The 16,706-nt window shown below is 41.9% G+C and overlaps 1 protein-coding gene across 4 annotated transcripts in view; it reads right to left on the bottom strand.

The window, feature by feature from the left end:
* KDM2B (lysine demethylase 2B) overlaps positions 1-16,706 on the bottom strand; it is a 176,003-nt gene that overhangs the window by 67,521 nt on the left and 91,776 nt on the right. For all 4 annotated transcript variants that reach the window (XM_073313300.2, XM_073313301.2, XM_073313303.2 and 1 more), the window contains 2 exons: positions 16,544-16,659; positions 9,203-9,329 (listed from right to left, as the gene is read on the bottom strand). In XM_073313300.2, the coding sequence (XP_073169401.1) occupies positions 9,203-9,329; positions 16,544-16,659 (243 nt within the window). The remainder of the gene's footprint in view (positions 1-9,202; positions 9,330-16,543; positions 16,660-16,706) is intronic.

The following is a 16,706-nucleotide window of genomic DNA, read 5'->3' on the forward strand; positions in this document are numbered from 1 at the left end:
GATCAATACTATTATGCCTATTTTAAAGATGTGAATCTGAAGCACAGAGAAGTGAAGTGACTGACACAGTGTCCCACAACTGAATAACCATTACTATTATGAATACAGCCCCAAACGCATGCTGGTTGCTTTATAGATAAATAGAAGGACAAGAGGCTGAATGGTCAAAAAGAGTTAGCCTCCTAACTTCTATTTAGGCTCCTATGAAATCAATGGCAGTTAGGAGCCTAACTCTTTTTCAGCATTTAGCCCGAAGTCCCTGGTTCCGAAGAATTTACATTCTTAGGTCTCGTCTACAGTAGGCTTTTCCCCTGAAAATACCCACTGCTGCTGACCCCAGAGCAGCTCCAATGATGACAGCATTACAAGAAGGGTACTGAACAAGGCTCTAAAAGCCTTTTAACTGCAGTTTTGTTTATACCTGCTTTTCTACAAAACAATATGGTTATCCTGTCTACACTAGCATTTTCCCCATTACTACCACTAGCAGAGATGAACTGGTGTTAATTGGTGGGAATTTCTAGTTAAAAATGCTCGTGTAGGCAGCACCCAACCAAGTCAATGGGACTTTTGACACTGACTTCAACGGGAGTAGGATCCAGTCCTAGACAGACATATGCAAAAAAAAAAAAAAAAAGAGAGAAGAGATACAGCAATAAACATGTGACTGAGCAATGAAGTGTCTCATCTCCTTGTTTTCATTTACTTGTTTTCAGCAGTCCAAATTTTGAGTCTTTCCACAGTTTCTCTTCACCCAAAACTTTTATTTGAGGAAGGACTAAAACACTAAGGCTAAGTCTACATTAGCACTTTACTTGGTATAACTTATGTCACTCAGGGGTATGAAAAAAAAATCCTCTGAGTGACATAAGTTACACCCAACAGAAGCACTGGTGTGGACAGCGCTGTCAGCGGGAGACGCTCTCCCACCGACATAGTTACCATCACTCCTTGGAGATGATTTAATTATGTTGATGGGAGAGCTCTCTCCTGTCAGCATAGAGGCTACATGACAGATCTTACAGCGCACAGCTGCGTCAGTACAGCTGTGCTGCATCAAGCTTGATAGTGTAGACATGGCCTAAGTAAGGACTTCAGGATTTGGCTGCATTATAATAATAAGCAAACTTCCCACAAATACTGAAGCAAAGAATCACAGAGATTGGAAGTGAACCTCTATGACAGAGAAGGTTCTGACTGTGAGTGAAAGAATGTGCCATCATCTTCTCAGAAAACAAACTGTACTTACTAGCTGGAAGACTGAAAGATGCAGCAAGCAGACAGTTGTTGCTTAACTGCTAAATTCAGGCATGCTAGGAAAAAATCCTCATGAGGTTTTGTCTACGCTGCGAAAATGAGTTCAGTTAGGTAACACCTGATAGAAATGAAGGGAGCATTTCACATTTATCAAGGCTACTGGGCTATTATTTCAAACAAACAGACATCACAGAATGTTTTCCTCACAATCTTATTAGATTGAGAATTATTTTTTGGGGAGAAGGCTTAAACTGATTTTCTGGGAGAACAAGACAGAAGCCTCAAAAAACAAAAAAAATCAAACCAAAACAAAAAAGTATTGGGCCACTGACCCAGCAGGCCCTAACCCAGTCAAGCCCTGGTTACAGTGAAGGTAAATATCCTCCTTCTCTCTATCCCCTTCTCTCTGTCCCTTCCAATACGCCCCCCCCCACCCCTTGTAAAGGCTTTAACATAATCAAATTCAGTATTTAGTGCATTGAATAGTTTATTCGGTGTGATATAATGATTGACAACAACACTCAGAAGCAGCCACTTTCTTTGGTTTCTGCTAACTCTCCCCAGTGCCAGGCTGCCCTCCTAGAGTCTGTTTACGCTAGGAAGTGTACTATGAGAAAACGTTAAGCTAACATATTTTAATTAATGCACAGTCAAACACCACTATGATTACCCACAGCCAGCTAACACTGTTTTTTCTTTGTCCACACTAGGTGCTTTCATTCATAGGCCTCAAAATGCTTTACAGAGCAGGTAAAAGTCATTATCTCCATTTTACAGGTGGGAAAACTGATGCACAGGAAGGGGAAATGATTTGCCCAGAGTCACCCAGAAAACCAGAAGCAGAGCCAGGAACTGGACCCAGTTCTCCTGAGTTCCAGGCTGGTGCCCTATCCCAGAGGCCACACAGCCTTTCTGTTAAATTAAAACATATTCATAAACACATTTTCTGATCATTTAAATTTCAGCAATGTTAGCTACTTCACAGCTGATTAAAGTATGGAAGTCTTGTCTACGCTGGAGGGATTTTGGTGATTGGTGGCCAGCGTAGCTGCAGCAGAACCCCAGGTGTGGATATGAAAAGCAGTTATAATTGTAATTTGCACCAGTGCAACTTCGTCTACTTGACCATGTGGAACAGTGAAAATCGTGGCTTACACGGACTTTGCCTGCCTACACTATGTCTTTGTATAGGCACAGCTATGCTAGGTGGTTGCCACTGATAGCTGTAACTGGGGTAGGTCACCTAAGAAAGGAGAAGGAGATCATATTGTCAACATCTACTGCAAATGATGTTTTGGTGCCACTAGTGGGTGGCACATGAGATACACCACCACCTTTTATCTCTGATCTAATCAGTGGAACCAAAAGGCCAGAGGGAAGGAGTGGAGCCCAGTGGGGCATCCTAACTCCGCTAATAAACCCAGGCCCCACCCCTCAAAGCAGTGGAGCCCTGGTCCAATCTGGGAATAATAGTAAGGTCAGGCATCTTCCTCCCCAATTATATTGGCTGCTGTTCCTCCCTCTGCTGGAGGCGATCTGCACTCAACCAATGTTGTTGTGTTGGTTACACTTGGTTCATGCCTTCCAGTCCTACACTTCTATGGTTCTATGGTTGCAAGCTTTTCTCTGCTAGCACAAGGGCTAAAAATGTTTTTTTCCCCCCACTGAAAGCGGAGATTCTCTCAGCATGCCACAGCTCTGGGAGCTGGGACACTAGGCATATGTCCTAATGTGCTTATGCCTCAGTGGGCAGTGTTATTCAGCATCTCTCCACACCCCCACTTTGTGCAAATCTCAGTGGAGCTGAAGGGTTGCAAAGCAGCTCTCTGTTGCCCTGTCCCACTCCTCCAGCCTGTTTTACAGCTGGTTCAGGGGGAATTTCCTCAGCAGTTCTCCTGCTCCTGGAGCTGTCTTCCCTTTGGGCTCATTTTGCCCCGTGACCTCCCCAGTACGTTCCCCCCCCCATTCTCCAAAGCATAAACAGGGAGACTTGAAAAGGGATAATTTATAAAGATGAAGAGCAGGCTCAGCATCCCACTCATGCTGAGGCCCCTCGTGCTGCCTGACACACAGAGAAAGTTGGGGGAAGAAAGAGGCAGGATGCCGCAACCAGAGACTGGCCATTACAGGTTCATTAAGAGTTGAGGGTTGGACTTTTATGCCAACACATCCCATTAGTTATGGTGTGCTGGGGTCTGTCCCGGGGCCTGTCCAGGGGCCTGTCCACCTTAGGCATTTTTACACAAGTACAGCTACACCAGTGCAAGCCCCCAGTGTAGATAAACTCAACTGGTGTACAGCAAGCCCCAAGCTGTCCAGGTACAGCACATGTACAATGGGGTTTGCACTGGTGCAACTAGGGGGATTAAGATTCAGTGTTAAACAAAGGGTTAATCCCCAACTGGGAGTTTTCTGTTTCCCTTGCTAAGTATGTTATTTGTTCCTTTTTCTTGTTTATAAAATCTCCCTAAAGGAAAAGACCCTGCTGACTGCAATTGTGGTTTCCTCTGCTTAGTCATTCCACCAGCCAACACTGCATTATAACTATTTTTAAAAGCTATTTTGTAGCCCGGGCTCCCACCTGGCATAGGTAAACAATTTGTAGAAGAGATCTAACAGGGTTTGTTCCATCCCCCATTGCCACTTTAAAGCCATGTTACCAGAAACATTGTTTAAATGGCCTCCATGGAACTGCACATGGGGCCTAATTGAGTGTTTTAAAATGTTTAAATGCTGTACTGTGCTTACTTTTTAAAGCAATCTATTAAATAAAGAAGTGGTGTCTCCCAGCATCATAAGCATATGTATTCCTCTGTGAATTGGGGTCACTGCTTCATATGCACATCAGGGTTTGTGCCAATCCAGAACACTACAGTATACAAACTTGACTTTCTTATCATCACATATTATCCTGAGTGTCTTTGGCTACCCCCAGGCCAAGAATCACTCACTGTAGGTCTCCCTCCTAACACAATTTAAATCCTTTCAAAAAAGGACAGGGGAAAAAATGCTCACACATACAACAATTCTGGATATGGAAAACAGAGAGATTGCGTGGTGTTGTAATCCAGAAAAAGAAAGGGTGATCAGTCTTAGCACAGGACAAGGAGATAGGAACTCCCAATTTCTAAAGCAATAACTCTCTGTATAGCCTTGGGCAAATCACAATCACTCTCCCTCAGTTTGCCCGTCTGCAAAACAGGGATGATTATACATAGTTACCTTCTTCAATAGAGGATTAAGTTGCTAACTTTCCCTTCAGCAGTACAGTGTGTTCAATATATACTCTTCTGCTACACTAGGAATTGCCATTCTCAGCTCCAAAGTCTGGTACTTTGTGTCAGAGAGGTAGCGAGTGAGTTCTTTATAGCAGCCTAAAAAAGGAAATGATGGCATCGAGGAATCTAATCATAGTATTTTCCCAAATAAAAATCACCTAACATAATCCATAAACTCTCTTTCAGTGGGAAATCCACTATACTGTGTGTGAAGGAAAAAAGGAATGGCTTCTCCATCATTCCATATGGCACATTTCTATTACCCATCAGGCTGTATGTACAGTGCAAACCATCCTGTGAAACATCTTACAGTGGGAATCTTAAAAGCTACAGGATACAGATAGAGTATTTTATGACTAGCACCACATCTTCTCCCAATTACTCTTTATCAGTTTAGTCTCAAGATTCACATCTGACTGAAGGACACACGTAGGTCAACTGCTGTTGAAAACATCCAACATAGACTCAACAATTCTAAGGATAAGAATCCTGTAGGCATTTCCATCTTGGAGCAGCACATGTCAAATCTGGTAGGAAGTTCATATAGAGTGCCCTTTTTGATTCCAACTGGCAGGACAAAAAACAAACAAACAAAAAACTACAGGTGATTCAAAAATTACAGACTAGGCAACTTCACCTCGGTACAGGGAGCACAGACAGAGTATAATTAAGAGCAGGACAGAGAAATATCCTAAGTAGTACAATGTGATAGGGACACAGAATCACAGCTCCTACCAAGAGAAATCATACCTCTCTCTCTTCTGTTAGAATTCTTTGAAAAAACCACCAAAATACCAAAAGTGGGAATCCAGATGATATAATAAACTTGGCCTTTTGAACAGCCGTTAGTAAGGCCCCTCACACTTATATAATCAGTTAAAAGGTACAGTCTGACAGGGAATAAAAAACAGATTATGACAAAGATGCATAAATAAATGTCTTTTTCTTAGACTAGACAGAAGATCCTAGGAGTCAATGACAGAAATCAGCACTGAGACGGACACTGTTTAGTATGCTAGTGAACTGAATTTGAAGGTGGCAGCCAGGTGATAAAATATGCTGTAGACAGAGACTGTTTAAGTGAGTAAAAAGTACACGTCTGTTCAAGAGAGCAAGGTCAGATTAAGATCCTAACATGTTTGAAGTCTGGTGGTATTAACATAATATACTGTCAAAGTGCCTGTAATCATGCCTCCCTCCATTGCACATAGCAGTGGTGTGATTTTACGGCTGAAGGTCCCAGGTTCTATCCCTGCTGAAGAATTCTAGCAGGTATTACTACATTAGGATCTGGAGTTTTGGTTCAGGTTCCAGTAAGATGGTAGGGCAAGAGAAATGTGAGACTCCAGAAGGGTCTAATCAAACTGGGGGATTAGCTCTTAATTAGCTGCTACTACCAATCTGCAAATGAAGAGCAGGAAAGTAGAGAGAGAACTCAAACAAGGAGGAAGAGAATCAGTACCTTCAGTCCTGCTCTGAGAAGCATTCCTATAATAATAAAGAAACCTTCACAACTCTGCAACAAATATCTGGAGTACAAAATTCAAGAGGAACCCTACAATAACAAACTCATGAACAACCTGACGATGTGTGCACTGCACACGTACGTACACACACACACGCATATTAACAACATTGCCATAACAAGCCAGTGGGCAGCTCCAGCAAAAAGTCCTTCCATAACAAATCCATGTGTGCATGATGGAGATAATGAAACAAATTTAAGCTTCCAACAGGTTACTGAAAATCAGGGAGAGTTAGATTTAAACAGGATTTGGAAACTTATTTAAAGAATATTTGAGAAACCTTTGAAGCCATAGGAAAAAGGAGCCTTCCTTACAATCAACCCCATTTTCATTCCCCAGGCCCAATAGCCAAGTAAGGAGACAATGTGTCTCACTGTGGGGTTTGCACAGTGCAGGAGTGCAAGTTGCTTCCCACAGCACCCAGAGAGAGAAGGCATGCCCCATGCCAGTGCTCACTGCAACTCAGGCTTCCAAACTTTCCCCCTCTTGACACAGGCCTCTTCTTCCTGCCAGGCTTGTGCTGTCCTGGCAGAGCCCCAGGGTGGATGAAAGGGTGTCTGTTGATCCTAGACAATGTGATAGTCACACAGTGGAGAGGACCAGCATTCTTCTCAGAGAGATATAGAATTTTGCTCTTTAAATCCAAGTATTTCTATAGGCAGCAGTCCTTCAAAGCACTTCTGACTTGCATCATTCACCTCTTATCCTGATTGCTCAAACTATTACTGATCTTTGGACTTATTTTTACTGAGGCTTTTTCCCTTGAAGGCTCTAAGTACCCTTTCCAGTTCAAACCATAGAGAAGCAGCATGTCTCTCAAAATTGGGGGTAAGTCTGGAGGAAAACTGGGGCCCAATTAAAGATGGCTGCTCCCTTTATCACCACCTATGCACTGATTCCTACTCTATCACCCTGAACTCCCCATTTCTATCTCCTTCCCCACAATGAACAGTCTCTTTCCATCACAACATTTTCTTCCTGCAGCAGGCATCCCAGTATTCTGGATCCAAAATACAATTTTGAGCCTAAATAATTTTAGTGCTGGTGCAAAGGGCTGGACTGACAGCCCTGGGGACACCAAAAGTTCTCTTTGCATCCACAGAATTCCTACAGTATGGGCAGTGGCAATCCAAGGTTCTCCATACTGCCTCAATCCTGGCCTAAAAGCACCATCTATAGAGCTGAAGACAATTTAATCTCCGTGGCCCATTATTCTGCTGATTCAGCCTACTGAGATTGCCAAAATGAGCCTATTTGGCACCTTGGATGCCTCACCACTAGGAAGTGGACTACGGTCATGTCTATACTACCACTTATGTCAGCAAAACTTATGTAGCTCAGGGGTATGAAAAACACACACACACACACCCTGAGCGACAAAAGTTTCGCAGGCATAACTGGTATTGTGCACAGCACTATGTCAGCGGGAGAACTTCTCCCAGCGACATAGCTACCGTTGCTTGTTGGGGGTGGTTTAATTATGTCAATGGAAGCGTTCTTCCCCGTCAGCTACACAAGAGATCTTACAGTGGCATAGCTGTACCAATGTCGCTGTAAGCTATCTAGTGTAGACATAACCTGAGACACATTCCGCATGGGTGACCAAATCACCAACAGTCACTACTGGGCTGACCTGGATTCACACTGGTGATTTAGATGGGGAAGGTTCCATATCTTATGTTCAATCTCCTGAGCCATCCCATCTCCATGCACCTCATTCATTCTAAAACGTGTTGATTTCACTGTACAACTTAATGACTCTCCACCCCTGCCTCAATGTCAGAAGCACAGCACCTCTCATGCCAGCATTCTGACATCAAAGCGCTGCTTCTTTACTTTCCAGGGGATACAAGGACAGACAGTTTTGTCAATGGTTCTTTAAAGAGCTTCTTCCCCCAGAACAAAATCAGCCAGAAGCGAGGAGTTAGTCAGCACGCCACACAGTATGCTTTGGGAGTTCCTGACTTATTAATCCTTCAGCGGAGAAGTTTGATGGCCCACAGAGGGGCTGCAGAATAGGACCCTCCATACATACAGATATGCTGAGATCTGCAGGGAGCTCCTTCAGATCTCAGAGTATCTGTGCAGACAGTCAGCTTCTCCACGCTACTCCCTGGCAGCACGGCTCACTAAAGAGTGATGCTTACCACCCATGCAGCCCCCTCACTGAAATGTCAGGATGCATTAGGTGGCCATTTATATCTTGACTGCTGGCCATTCTCTCCAAAACCTCTGGGGCTCCCAAACATTTGGTATTCACAATGATGGCCGGGAGTGGGGATAAGGGTGGGATGGAAATACTTTAGTTCCTCTCTCCACTTCCAGATGCACCAGCCTGACCTAGCCGATACTTGTGCTACATTCAGCCTTTCTGTGCCTAAAAGCAAGATGACATGGCCCAGTGGTCCTTTGGAAATAAAATAAATGAAGCTGATAGGCAAGGCTAGAACTCTAGCTGTACTGCTAGACCTCAAGCTTACTCCAAGCTCATGTCAGTATCAACCCTTGGTGCTTTCCCACTTTGATCCCATCCATAAATCTCTGCCACTGTTCACTTTCAGTTATTGTTTTAAAGGTTTCTTTGCCCTGCCTGCATCTAAGTTATTGATAATGTACGTTTGTTTGATTTTTTTAAATAAACTAGTCACCAGTTTGGGAAAAATAAAACCAGAGATGTAAAAAAAGAAGGAAAAAAGAAGCTAGATTTAGTGGCTGCTTGTAATGCACTTTGTAGACAAAAAGTGCTATAGAAGTGCTAACTATCCAACCCAACAGAACACATTTGCAATGCAGACTTTTTGGCTGCTAAGGTAATATGCCAAATGCAACAGTAAATCCTCAACCATTTGGCAGATCACCTCAACACAAACATTACTGAAACCAAGAAATAAACAAATCTGAAATTATTTTTCTGAGATCCATTTGCCATGGAAATGCTCAATAAATATCATTCAAGGAAGGGTGGCGGTTCAGTGAAATGCTTGAGCTTCAAATCTTCTCCATCCCCAAATAATGAAATAATTCATTAGGATTTCTAGATTTCTCCAATTTAATTTACAGTCTGCTTTGCAAAAGTCAAAGCAATGACTAGTCTGAGGTGCCAGCGTCCATTCTGAATATGCACTCGAAGGATTCACTCACCAATTAACATTGATTCTTTCTGGTATTCTTTGCTGAGGTGGCAGCGCTGGGTCACACAGGACACGTATCTCTCCAGAACATACCAGCACATTTCATAGTAGAAAGGATAACGGAATTTGGCATGCACCTGAAAGCAAGATTGAGACTGTCAATCCATGTGGAAGGGAGAGAAGTTTGCAGCACAAGGGCCAGTCATCATTTTCATCATGTTATCAAGAGCACAAACGGTATGCAGGAGGGGGAGGGGAAAGAGGGTGGGAGCCGAGTGAGATGTATGTGTTCAGCATACAAAATGAGGAGATTGCCTGCCTGCCTACTATGATAGCATCATTTCTTGGTTCACTAATTTGTACCCTCTTGGGTTGATGGGGGAAGTGAGGAGGGTGTTGTGGTCTTGGGAAATCATGAAACTGATGCATGGCCCCCTAAGGTATTACTGATCTACTGTATAAACATAGGGTGGTCACATACAGATGTTAGTCACTAAAATTCAAGTTAAAATAAATGTGGGTTCTTTTGATTTCCTAAAAATTATTCCATGATTTGTCAAAACAGCATTATTACCTACAAAGAGCCAAGCAGGAAACTCGATCCTTGTCAACTCAGGTCTTTACAATACCACCATTTGATTAAACAATGGAACAAAAACAAAATTTTGATTGTTGGTATATCACATTCAAACATTAAATACAAAAAAAATGGCCCCTACATTTGTTCTACTCTTAATATTTTGGTAGTCAATCAACTTTTGCCCTGAATCAAACAGAAAAATGGGATTCTACCAAAAAATTCTGCCAGGATATCCCCTTCCCTTTATCTCCCAGCCTTGCCGTTTTCGTATTAGACGCTGATTTCTCAGTGCTGTATATCTGTGATATTTATTTCATGTTTAAAAGAAAAAGAAACTGCTTTTTTTTCCCCTCTAACAGTTTTCCAAGTAAGGGAGGTCTCTGTGCCAAGGAAGACACTGTGGAACCTCCAATTTGGGAATACGTGTGTACATTTGCTGTGCTTGAATACATATGTATATTTGCTGTGTTTTTTAAAAAAATGAATGCCATATACCTTGCATGCACAGGTACTTACACTGAACAGTTCTTACTCCTTCAGGCACTGAATTTGCATTTTGTGAGCTGGATAAAACCTAGCTTGCATACATTGCAGCAAGATTATGTGACCTGCTCTTAACACATTCTATGCAGTTTAACTTCTCACCTAACCAACAGGTCTAACACATGTCTGCCCACCATTAATGAAAACTGCATTGCACCAGAAAGGATCATTATCACAGGCAGTCCATTTTCTTTAAACATGGGAGTCTAAATAGAACGACTAAATACAGCATCTGGAAACTCATGCTGGCACTTGGCTGTGCAAAACAGACATTTACACACCTGCCTGCATGATCTGAGCATCCACCTGTGGGATTCAGATGTTCTACTAAAATGTCCACATTTGAAAATTGTGCCCAGAGTAGATAGTCAAAAAACCTTGCATCTGCTCCCATTGTAGGGGAAACTGAAACACTTTAAACAGTAAAACAACATGTCATTAAGGAAACTAAGTGCATTGCAAGGTAGAGTATAAGTAATCCAAAGTGTTCACCAGAGCTGAGACCTCATAAACTCAGCACAAATGTAGCTGGCAAATCTGAACCCAGATGCTGTCAAATGTTGCTGAGAGAGATGCAACTGATTGCTGCTGCATCGTTCCAAACATTCCCTAAGTTGTGTGTTATACAGCACTGTACTTCTAAAAAACCAAAACCTAGATGCGAGAACAACATTCAACCTCAGGGCATTATAGTATGGGAGAATCCTTTTTCCTTTTGGTTTGGTTACATATCAGAAAGAAGAGATCATGTCACTTATCACTATTACAGAACACAAGGGAAATTAGCCATGCTAAAATATATGCTAATAAAGGAACTCAAATTTTTCCAAGAGAGCACTGCAGGAAACAAAATTTGCAAAGAATTGACTTACAAACAGGAAGCCGCCTTCCACCCCTCAGCCTTCAAAAGGTTTTCAGCCACATGCCTGGGAATATTAAAGACATCATTGCTCAACATTTGTTGACAGATTCTGAGCTTCACCAAATTTAGTTGTTACCAATGTTAATTCAATGTGAAAGACAAGGCAGTAATGCATGCAGTGCTCCCATTATGTATATCAATCTTTAATATTCAATTTGAGTTCCTAATTGCCTCACTATCAATGTTCCAACCCACAGCAAATCCCTCCATGCCTCTGTAATTCACTATTTGCCTGAGATGGCTCTGCTTTCTAAACCTTCAAAAGTAAGAGCTACCATATATAGTAATAGATATTGTACAAAGGTCTATGGTGCCTTTTGCTGTAGAAGTAAATCTAAGATTGACAGTGGTTCAAAACTTTCTTAAATGTGCTTTATGCACATTTATGACCTTCCTAGATATTTACTAGTTGTAATAGATGTGAACTGTATGATGTACATGCCCATACCTTTTCCCATTGTATATCCATAGGTCAAATGAACTTTTAAAAAAAATAATTATGAAGCCAAAAGTTATCTGTGATCAGTTTACAATTTACTATCTAATGTATCTTCTGCCGGGGGACTAAATCCTGCACCAGCAGGGGGATGGACTGAATAATCTAATAGACGTTTTCCAGCTCTAACTTCTATGATTAATAATTTACTATCCACTGAATACATTTTTAATTATTCCTGTACAGTGAGAAAAATTCTCTCTGGAATATGATAGTTTCTACAGTTCAAAGTGAAATTATTTTAGAGACTTACACAAAAAACTAAAAAAAACCAAGCACATGCGAGGCACGTTCTCCCCTAGAAAGTATTAGTTTCTTCCACTATATCTATTAAAAAAATCATTATATCTTCTACTCGCATTGAATCATTCTCATCGTAATATTTTAAAACAATTTTTTAATTCATTTGGGAAAAAAATTAATTTATCAATTTTAAATTTTAACTTTAGGTTCCAGAAAACAGAATCAGTAGTAAATACCATCATCTGTGAGTGACCACCTTACGTATATATTTTGAATGCTTGTATATTCATACAGGTTCAAATACATTAATGTGACTAAATCTAGATCAGCTGAGAATAGCTTAACATTTATTCTCCTTCGGTAATACTGAATCTATAACACCCCTAAGCCAAAATGATGAACCTTTGCAGTTACCCAAGCTAGTCTAGCAGAGAGCTAAACGAGCTTGGCCTATTTGACTAGCTGTTAATTGGCCTCTAGGAAAGGCAGACTGCAAAATGAAAATCTCTACAAACTCCAAGGCTAGAGAATAATTGTTTACCTCAACTGCACATTAGAAGCTGTTTCCAACAATAGACGTGTTTTATATTACTCCTTAAAAACTATTTTAAATGGCTATAACCCTCTTTAAAAATCTCCCAGGGATATGAGAAATTAAGATAGAATAAGCATGACAAGTGTACAAGCTAGGGGGTTTTATTGGGCTCTAAATCAGCATTACCATTTCAGCGATGTATTATCCTTGTCTTAGCTGCTAAGACAATAACAACTGCACCTAGCATAAAAATGGTTTTGAATACCAGCAATCAAAGATGATTAAGCATTATACAGCAGGTTTAAACACAGTGAAACCTCTGTAAAATTGCTCTGTGCAAAATCAAGAGGGGAAACACACCCAGATTACACTTTGATCTGAGTGTGGCAATTACTTTGTGAATCACATCGTGTAATTTACTTCTGTGTTACACACAATGGAAAGATCAATACTCAGGAGAAACCCATCTGCAGTCTGTTCACTGGCGAACTCGCTTTCAAGTACATTAAACACGATCTGGCTATACCACTCAGTGAGGATTATTCAAATAAAGAAGAAATTACAATATTTGTTCCACAAAGTAAACTGAATAGTACATTCTGGCATTCTGTTCATTTTGAAAACATTTACTCTTAAGAGAAACTTGTATAATGATTTCAGGATTTTTTTAATCACCATTTTACAAAAAACATATGTATTTTTATTTTCTCTGTCACATTTTATTGCAGGTCAATTCATTAGCATAGGGTTGCATACACACCTTTGTTATTGTAGGATTACCTGTAAGCATTTGATTGTTTACATGTCTTTGTTATTGTAGGATTGCTCAGGAATGCTGGATTGAGTATAATACATTGTTATCATATAGCTGCATTGAGTGCTGAGTTTGTTGCTGTAGGGTTGTTTGATTTCTAGGCCATTGGCAGACTTTTTTTATTTTTTTCCTTTTAAGCACTGAAACATTTATTTAGGGGGAAAATGATAAAGAATTACATGTACTTTGCAGAAACAATCTTAGACGAAACCTACAAAATTAAAGGTTAAAATGTGGGCTTCCAATTTGGAAAGCATCCTTTTCCAAACAACAATTTAAGGGAGATTTTCAAAGTTAAAATGGCAGGTAGGTGTCCAACTTCTCAGTGCAAGTTAGACACCTAACTGCTCGCTGGGACTTGGCCAATGTCTCCCTTAGTGTAATACTGATGAACATTTGAAAAGTCAAGAGCCACCCAAACTGCCTTGGAAGAAAGAACCTGATTTTCAGAGGTGCTGAGCATCCACCACTCTGATTGAAGTCAATAGGAGCAGTGAGTGCTCAACTCCCTAGGAAAGTAATGCTCCTACTCTTCTATTGCTGCAGTAATATTATCGGTCTCTTTTCCATCTTCTCCATGGCTTTCTATGTAATTCATTCACACGCTGTTTCTGGTTTACATCTTTCCTCCATAGCCCTCTTCTTCCCCTTGTCTACGCCACTGGTGACAGGTCTACTGTCCTCATCCCCCAGATTTCTAGATTTTCTCCTCTCATTTACATCCAGGCTCCAATATACCCCTGCCAATCTTTCTGCTACAATCTCTCTAAAATCCTTCCTTTCTGCTCTACCACGAATACCATTCGCTAGGCCTTGTTCACCTCTGGCCTTGATTACGACAACCTCCTTCTCTGTGGCTTCCCTAGAGTTCATCTTACCTCCCCCTTTGGTTTACTCTAAATGCTGTTGCTAAGATCAGCTTCTCCTCCTAGCACTCCCCTATTCAAATCCGTCCACTGCCTTTTACATCAAGTTTATGCTTCTCATGCTCCCCATCAAGGCCATGCACAATTCCACTCCTGCCTTCGTCTCTGTTCTTGATTCCTCCTACACCCACTCTCACGCCCTTCGTTCTGCCCAGATCTCCCTTTTAACTGCCCCTTTCTGCCATGCCACCTCTCCCGCTGAGAATTCCTTCCTATGTGCCAAATACTCCCTCTCTCCAAATTCCTCCAGGAAACCAATACCTTTCATCAATGCTTAGCAATACAAGACCTGTCAGCCTTTGTATCCCCTGGAAAGTAATAGAGTAGCGTCCTGGTGTCCGAACACTGGAATGAGAGAGGCTGCATGGAAAAAGGCTTTTCATGCTGGTGAGGAAATGGTGTAGAGTCACTAAGCAAAATGTGCACAATTGAAGCCGAGGCCCTCACCCTGCGTATTGTGTCTCTGTTAGAAGTGTTTAATTTAGACTGAAATCCCTAGGGGCAGGGATCATGCCCTCTTGTAGGAATGAACAGCACTGAGAATACTGCTCGTTTTCAATAAATTACAGTATTAAATAAACCTTTTCTATATGGGAAAGATTTACTAGTTATTCTAGTATAACTAACACACACCCTCTCTCTCAGTGTAGACACTTATTCCAGTATAAGAGTGGTTTATTTCAGTTCAGCTTAAATCCCTTCCCAAGTGATATAACCTAAAATGAACAAAGCCAATCTTACACTGGAATGAGGGTGTCCACACAGGGGGTTATACCAGTATAACTGTATCAGGACTGTATATAAGAACGACCAGACTGGGTCAGACCAAAGGTCCATCTAGCCCATTATCTTGTCGTCTGACAGCGACCAATGCCAGGTACCCCAGAGGGAATGAACAGAACAGGTAATCATCAAGTGATCCATCCACTGTCATCCATTCCCAGCTTCTGGCAAACAGAGGCTAGACACACCATCCTTGCCTATCCTGGCTAATAGCCACTGATGGACCTATCCTCCATGAATTTATCTAGCTCTTTTTTGAACCCTGTTATAGTCTTGGCCTTCACAACATCCTCAGGCAAGGAACTTACATAAACTGATGTTTGAATATCTACATTACAATACTGTGGCGGGCTATCCAAAAAAAAAACAAACAAAAAACAAAAGAAAAAACACACACACACACACGGCAACTAAAACAGAATCACACTTTTGAGATTTTTATGAGTCTTATTTTATCTAGCTACAAAATAATTATAGCTATTAAGTAACTAGGATCCTAACCAAAGGCCCAGTTCTCACCCTCCAAGCGTAGAACTCACACAGTCACTTACTCCATGATCTGATACTCTCTCCACTATGTGGGTGTTTTGGCCATATGTGTGGACTCAATGCACGCCCCGCCCTCCACAATTCCCAAAGTTTCTCCTGCACTAGCGCAGAGCTGCTGTGGAAGAAAGCTCTGCAGAGTGCAAACAATGAGTAATGTAGTTCCCTTGTGCAGCTTTTGTATGGCTCCCCCATCCCACTCTGGGAGCAGAACCATGTTAGTTCCATTAGTTCTCTGGTCTTCTTCGCTCACACCAGGAGGGGAAAGTGTACCCTAAAGGGCAATGTACCTCCATGCAAAAAGGAAAGAAGTTTACACTGGCGGTTCTCAACTAGGGGTCCGGGACAACCTGGGGGGCCACAAGCAGGTTTCTGGGGTGCCACCAAGCAGAGCTGGCATTAGACTTGCTGGGGCCCAGGGCAGCAAGTCAAAACCCCATCAAATGCGGCTGAAGCACAGGGCCCAATACCCTGCCACCCGGAACTGAAGCCTGCACAACTTAGCTTCACGGGGCACCCTGTGGCATGGGGCCCAGGCAATCGCCCTGCTTGCTACCCCCTAATGCTAGCCCTGGCTTTTATATGCAGAAAAATAGTTGTTGGCGCACAGGTGGGCTGTAGAATTTTTATAGCAGGTTGCGGGGGGGGAAGGGGGGTGTATCAGAAAGAAAAAGGTTGAGAACCCCTGGTTTACACTACAGGGGGTCAACAGGGGGACATAAAACCAGACAAGAGACTCAACAGTGACTAGTCAATGGGAACTGGGGGCAAATAGGTGAGCAAATCCCACCAAGAAAAGCCAACTTGGAGGGTCTTGTTGCGTGGCATTTACCTTTCTTGTTCCAACCACTGTGATATGGAGATACCGCTAGTTCTCATCTTTCAGAAAGGGACATGAAAAGGATTTTATACATGATACTGTCAAGGAACTGCATGCTTAGAAAGAGAATCAAGCATCCTTACCCTTGTTCTGTCCTCAATTTCATAGATGCGAAGCTGCATGGGAACATTAAAGCTATGCAGGATATTTCCACCAAACACGAGAGAATCTACTGGAGTATAAACTGCATGTATCCATCCTAAAGAGGAAAAGCAAAGAACTGAGAATGCCTCATGCTATGTAGGA

Source organism: Lepidochelys kempii, chromosome 15 (genome assembly GCF_965140285.1).
Source record: "Lepidochelys kempii isolate rLepKem1 chromosome 15, rLepKem1.hap1, whole genome shotgun sequence".
Lineage (NCBI taxonomy): Eukaryota > Metazoa > Chordata > Testudines > Cheloniidae > Lepidochelys > Lepidochelys kempii.